The sequence below is a fragment of the Nicotiana tabacum genome, chromosome 24 (genome assembly GCF_000715075.1).
Source record: "Nicotiana tabacum cultivar K326 chromosome 24, ASM71507v2, whole genome shotgun sequence".
Lineage (NCBI taxonomy): Eukaryota > Viridiplantae > Streptophyta > Magnoliopsida > Solanales > Solanaceae > Nicotiana > Nicotiana tabacum.
The window spans coordinates 104,814,822-104,821,773 of record NC_134103.1 but is presented as its reverse complement, the minus strand read 5'-3'; the positions used below and the strand labels follow the sequence as shown (position 1 = coordinate 104,821,773).

Here is a 6,952-nt window from a genome sequence, read left to right as displayed (position 1 = left end):
TTTTAAGACTTTGACATAAATTTAATGCGGAAGAAAGTTGAACATACGAGCGGTGGTGGAACCAGAACTTATATAAGGGGAATAAAAAAATATTACATCAATTTAAACTTGTGATCTAAACCAAAATTTGAATCATCATTGTCATTTTATTAAAATCTTTCCTAATGTTAAAGAATTTTAATAATCTATATATAACCAAAAATCAATTTTGTTATATTTGTATATTATACAACAACAATATACCCAGTATTATCCCACACCACGGGGTCTAGAAAGAGGAATATGTATGCAGACCTTACTCCTATTTTGTGAGGATAGAAAAACTGTTTCTAATATACCCTCGACTCCCTGTTTGTATATTATAATTTTCTGAAATGAGATTCAATTGAATCCTTGGCTCTACATAGCTATGCGCCTACATATAACGAGTTGCATTTGTTACGTTGATAGTTGTGCGACCATAAAAATGGAATGATGAAAATATTACAGAATAAACAAGTATCTTGATTTGAAATCTAACTTAAGAAATAGAAATTACATTACAATTTATCACATGTTTTTGTAGCTTGATTTTCACACTCAATCAAATCTCTGTATAATATCATTATTTTATTATAATTTTTTAAACTTTTATAGTGAATGACTGTTATACACCTATAACAACATTTGACATTTAAATATTTTCTCGCTGTTATGGACAAAATTATCAAATTTTTTAAAATGTTACATATAAAAGATATATGTAACATTCCAATAAATGATAATTTCCTATAATTTTTAATATAGTATTATATATTTTTGTAATTCAATATTAGTTACTTAAAATTTTTATTGTTATTTATTAACATTTTTCTATGAGGAGTTCTACCTCATCACTCACAAATTTCTAAAATACCAAAAGATTCAAATTCTTTAATTTATTTTGTTATCTTTGAATAATTGTGGTAAAAATATTTTCTTGTGTTACTTTCTTATAGTGTTTAGTAACAAAGATAACAATAAATTTTATAAGATATTTCACGCCTCATAAATCATAATAAGGACATATAAAAACTTATGTGGAATAAGATTTTTTTATTTTATTGAGCTAGCTTAGTGAGATTAAAATTCGTTATTTTAGGAACTTACATTTCTTTCTTTAGTATTTGTTCAATAACGAAAAATATATTATTTATGTAATTTTTAAAATTTATATATTCATTGATACGTGCATACACGCGCGCAAAGCGCCTACTAAGACTAGTCTAAAAACAATATACAATTTAGGTGAAGTAGATTGCTTAGCTTACAGGGAAGGCTTGTTGTCTCAAAAAGTTATTCTAGTGAATATGAATGATGAATTTTAGCAGTCATCTGTGGTGAAATTTGCAGGAGGGATTCAGCTCAACTTCAAGTAACAGAAATGGAGAATATCAAGAGCAAAAAAAAGGAATTGTAGTCTGTCAGACAGCCATTAGACCATCCCAACACCCATGGTTAGGGGGCTGAGAACGATCATCTACGGCACCATATAACCCGAGGGCCGTGGGAGCTGTTAATCACGCTCTGGTCCAATGGCCATGTCTCATCAACCAGACTTGGTTTCCTGTCTCCTTAGAACTCAAGGATACAGTGGTACGAGCCTATAGAACAGATCCTGTTCAAGTAAGGTCGTGAACTTCATCTTCGTCATCTGTGCTTGTTAATGCCTTTTCTGTGCTTTATATTGCCGATGAGGGACAGAGAGAGTGTCGTTCTGCAGTGCACGAAGTGGAATTGAGTCAGCTTTCATATGCGAAGATTTCAGATATCTATCTAAATGAAAGCAGGCCGTTTGATGTTAACAATTTGTATAGGGTTATGGAACATTGGAAGATTTCAGAAATTCCACAAGACGGGAAATTGACGAAAGTAGGTGTTAAATGGGTTTGTTTGATGATTTTGCTTTTTAATTTTATTTTATTTTAAGCTGGAAGTTTGCTATGACGAAGATCAGAAACCTAGCCAGTTGTTGTCCTTTTGATCTCTCCAATCAACTAGAACTATAAAACATTTGTAATTTTTTCTATGCGAGGACTTTTTGAGGCCAAATAAGAAGAAAAAAATAAGTAAAAGGAGAAAAATTATAAATGTAGAATCTGCTAATAAAGAATTTGTATGTCCAGTTACTGTTTAAATAAATCAGTATCTCTCCATGAAAGAAAGGTACATGTCTACCTACTTTTAATATTTGTACTCATTGTAGTATCTTTAACAGTGACAAGAGAAATTCATTGTGATATTTAGAAGCTAACATTTTCAAACGGATTGTTTTATATATATTGCAAGTTCTGTGTGTTTCGGGAATCTTGATTAATAAAATAAATGATGAGAAAAAAGAAGCTCTGGCTACAAAATCCACAGCAGAAAAAAGAAGCTACTACTTGAGAGTTCATGCTGCATAAAATATGATGAAATGCCTCCTATTAGGGCAGTTATCACACCCCTGGAGGCAAGAGTTAGAGGCTTAAAGTGTGCCCAATTAGAGGTACATACAACTTTAGCGCTTTGCATTTGTTTGAGGAATTGCATGTGCTACCTTGTTTAAGTTTAGTAAAGGTGATTCTTCTTATCTTCTATCCATGCCTGTTTGGAGGATGGGTTACAAATGCAGGACGACAATAAAGCTCTAGATCAACTTACATCTAAAGAAGCTGTTGTACTGGAGGCAGAACGACTCAACGAACTATTAATTATATGGCATTGGCAAACCTGCAAAGGCAAACCAAGATCTGATGAAACAGAGAGCGGTATGCCAGGTTGCTTATGGTCCTTCAGTTTTGTGATACCAATAGGAGCATATTCTCCTGTTAGCTGCCACTATCAAGATTTTCATGTAAGCATCTTGACTCTTTCTGAAGCAAGAGGAAAACATAATGCACAGACAAGACAAGAGGTTGCAAAGTTGAAAAACTAACATTACCTGTCGATGTGCTTGAGGAAGCTATATTGGCTGGTGGAGCTGCAGCAAATGCTGCTGTACAAGAATACCAGAGAACAGTTCAAGAAAATAATTTAAATGGCTATCAACTTTTTAACTCTTCTTTATTGATAGCTTTTTTTTAATTGGTTATCTGTTCTTTGGTTGTTTGTTTTTTTTAAGTTTATACATATAAATTATGAGCTGGCCCGTGCAAAGATATCTGCAAATAGAGTAGAAATTGTTGTTGCAAATGACTGGAAAGATGCCAATGACAGTAATGCCCATAACTGGGCATGTCTGCTGTTGTGTCATTATATTGCTTTTCTTGTAACTGTCATAGCAGCGTTATTATAGAACCTTCCCTACAAGTTTGGTGTCCTGCGAGGGAAAATATTGTGACAGCAAAGCAAGTCAACATCCTTAATCTTCCCTTTTAGTTGTTGTAGTTCCATCAAGTCCTTTCCAGAATGTTATCCCCTTTTAAATGGAAACTCTTTCGCTTCACTATTTATTACTCTTTGCACTACTCCAATATTTTTGTGGACCCTCTTCTGTTCATGTAGTTTAGAATTTATTGCAAATGAGAGGTCCAACCAAAAAGGCGAGATAAGAAAAGAGAGTTCACTATAAAGAATGACATCAAATTTCATATATGGATATACACACGTATGGAGAAGTTAAGAGTATCAATGCTTAGGGACTAATATTTCTTCTCTATAATCTTGTAGGGAGAAACACAATACCTTAAAAGATAAGCTAGTGAGTGCAGTATGCTACACAAAGGCAGAAGCACAGTTGAAGGTGAGAAACTTGATGTCTCAGAAAATTATACTGCTCTGCACTTGTTGTAGACTCCTACTAATGGCATCTTTTTTTTCCTCCTTCCCCTTTGATCCCACTTTGTTGGAGCTATTGCTCCTTTGGTGACTCGAACCCACGACCCTGGGGTTGTAGGTGGGGGTACTGACCATTTGAGCAACCCCCTCTTGTCCTAATGGCATCTTGATGTCTTGATTTCTCAGCAGTTTTGCTTTAAAATTTTGGAAAGAAAGACTTGAGACGTTTACCAGTGTTACTTCTCTCAATGTGTCTGAAGGCCGAAGCATACCATCTAGGTGCTAATGATGTTTGTCTCTTGGAGGAATTGAAATTAGTCTAGACCCTATCTCGGATGGAATTTCATATGTTTCTGGAGCACTAGATGATTTGCTTCATAAAGAGGTTATTGTTTTATGCAAATCTTGCTGTGAGAAGGATAAGAGCCTAAGGAAAAAGCTGATGCTACTGAGGTCCATGCTCTATTTTCTCTGACATTTTGACCAGATGATTTTCCACCATATACACTGTATCCCTCTTGTTTTCTACCTTTAAATCCTATCCTTATTTTTGTATGGAATACATTGATGTTGGAAAAAGAAAGTTAAAACATTGAACAAGGCAATGAACTTCAGGCCAAAAAGTGCAGAAAGAAGTACTTGTAGCCATTGAAAATGAGATTGCTGCAATCCGTGATGGCAATGAGCATGATCAAAGCTTAGGGCGCACCAGTGCGGCCAAGGGACCTGTTAATGATCATGCAATTTCAACAAGGTGATGCTTTTGAATAACCCTGTACTATCAAATTTTTCTGCTGACGATGGACTAAATTTGGATCATTTGTATCAAATCAATAAGAGCTGTATACATCAGAGGGAAAGTGAGCCTCTAACCGTAAATGTCTGAAGATAGGTCATGAACTAGCTTTGGCTTAATAGATTGGCTCATTTATTTATGTTTCATATTAGGAAGAAAAAACATAATGTCTTACTTTCATTAGATGCACATGTTCTTGGTCAAGGAATGGTTTTCATTGGAAGAAGAAATTGCAGGTCTTGTATGTTTATTTGTAAAGGTGATGAAATTAGCTTGTGTTTGCAGAAATGGATGGAGCTCGTAAGCTTCCAATGTCCAATTAATTGCAGTCCGGAAAGGGCAATATTTCACTTTAGTAAAAGGTACCCTTTCAATGCGCCAGTCCAGTTTCTCTAGTAGTTAATTTGTAAAGAACTTAGGTGATAGTACTATTTGTTTCCTTTCTGTGTATGTTTGTAGAAGTACATTATCATAAATTGATTAAGGAAATTGTTCTCAAGCATGGTGCATGAGTCTATTCTCAGGCTTAACTTTACAAATCAATTTGCGTCCTATTCTCTTTGACTCCATTGTATACTTCAAATCGAATATCTTGAGGGGTTGTACTACAAATGGGAGACGATGGGAGATTAAGAGTCTGTTTGACCAAGCTGCAGGATGACAAGAAAGCTCTAGATTAAGGAAGTTGTTCTTCTAGATATAGACGAGATCTGCTTATGGTCCATCAGTTTGTGATATCAATAGGCGCATATATCGCCACTATCAAGATTTTCATGTAAAGCATCTTGATTCTTTCTGCAGGAAGAGGACAACAAGATACACATACAAGAGGTTGCAAAGTTGAAAAACTAACATCACCTATTGATGAGCTTGAGGAAGCTATATTGGCTGCTAGATAAAAACAACGCTTAATGTGACAGTATTCAATCACTACGAACTTCTTGGGCGACTAGACTCTGGCTATATTCTTGTAGGGAGAAATGCAATACCTTAAAAGATAAACTAGCGATGAAGAGCATGCTGCAGAGGCAGAAGCACAGTTGAAGATGTGAAATTAGATTCTTCAGAAAATTATACCGCTCTGATCTTCTTGTGGACTCCTACTAATGGCATCTTGATAACAACAACAAGAACAACCCAGTGAAATCCCACAAGTGGGTCTTGGGAGAGTAGTGTGTACGCAGACCTTATCCCTACCCGAGGGAGTAGAGAGGTTGTTTCCACTAATGGCATCTTGATGTTTCAGGAAAAGTAGCAGCTATGCTTTAAGTTTTGTAAGAAAGACTTGAGACATATATCAATATAACTTCTCTCACTGTGTCTGAAGGCCGATGCATAAGCACTGGCCACTGGGTGCTAACGACATGTCTCTCGGAAGAATTGAAAATTTGTCTAGACTCTCCTCTAGTGGCTTTTCATCAAGGAAAACAAGTTTCCAATCTGGATCATCCTGGTCCAATGGCAGTAGCTCATCGTTAAATCAAGCATAGCTGGCTAGCTCATCTGATGGCATAGCTGATAAGAGGATAAAGAAAAGCACGTCCATTATAGGAGTGGCAAGCGTGCGGGTCGGGTCTGATAAGGTTCGGGTCGAAAGCGGGTAATGAAAAAACATGATAAATTATTCGACCCGACTCATATTTAATACGGATAAAAAAACGGGTTAACCGACGGATAATATGATCAATTTTGGGAGAATTCTTAGTCTCTCTAACTTGAGGAACCCTCAATTTGAGGTTTTACAAATGTATAAGTTAGACTCATTGGTTATCCATTTTCTAAATGGATAATATGGTTTTTATCCATATTTGACCCGTTTTTAAAAAGTTTATTATCCAACCCATTTTTTAGTGAATAATATGGGTGATTAACTGTTTTTTTTAACCATTTTGTCACCCTTAGTCCAGTAGTACATGGAGCAGAAATAAAAGTGGTCTAGTGAAGCCAGTAGTTCAACCAGAATAATTTCTGGATAAGATATAGAGATACGAATGCTAATGAGAGAACAAAGATGAAAAACCAAGATTATGTTTCCGAAATTTTAATGATATGATCAGAAAAAGGTTGTTTTAGGCAAAGCTCGCCATAAGAAGGATCAGAGCCTCAAGGAAAAAGCTGATGCTATTGAGGTTTTGTGCTCTATTTTCTCTGCCATTTTGACCAGATAAAATTCCACCGTATCCCGAAGTTTGGAATTGAACCTAGTTGTTGTTGTTGTTGAAATTCCACCATTTCTACCTTTTACTCATATGCTTATTTGTATGGAATACACATGTTTTGGAAAAGAAAGTTGAAACACTGAACAAGGCAACGAAAATTAAGGGTGAAAAAGTGCAGAGAAAAAATGTAACAATTGAAAATAGATTGGCTCGGGTCTCG

At 35.4% G+C, this 6,952-nt stretch overlaps 1 protein-coding gene and 1 non-coding gene across 3 annotated transcripts; one reads left to right on the top strand and one right to left on the bottom strand.

Moving 5' to 3' along the window:
* Positions 1-1,436: 1,436 nt before the first annotated feature.
* LOC142178725 (small nucleolar RNA U3) lies at positions 1,437-1,654 on the bottom strand. The gene has a single exon (XR_012706988.1). It is a non-coding gene; the product is annotated as a small nucleolar RNA U3 (small nucleolar RNA).
* A 52-nt stretch (positions 1,655-1,706) lies between these two features.
* On the top strand, positions 1,707-5,888 carry LOC142177956 (microtubule-associated protein 70-1-like). 2 transcript variants are annotated; one of them, XM_075247065.1, is made up of 6 exons: positions 1,707-2,506; positions 2,633-2,768; positions 3,670-3,742; positions 4,393-4,531; positions 4,859-4,935; positions 5,375-5,888. In XM_075247065.1, the coding sequence occupies exons 1-3, from the start codon at positions 2,435-2,437 to the stop codon at positions 3,687-3,689; spliced, it is 228 nt and encodes a 75-aa protein (XP_075103166.1). In that variant the 5' UTR covers positions 1,707-2,434; the 3' UTR covers positions 3,690-3,742; positions 4,393-4,531; positions 4,859-4,935; positions 5,375-5,888. The 2 variants fall into 2 exon arrangements, 1 of the variants encoding a protein (XP_075103166.1); XR_012706469.1 differs by lacking the exons at positions 1,707-2,506; positions 2,633-2,768 and having other exon boundaries at positions 2,836-3,742; positions 4,407-4,531.
* Positions 5,889-6,952: the final 1,064 nt, after the last annotated feature.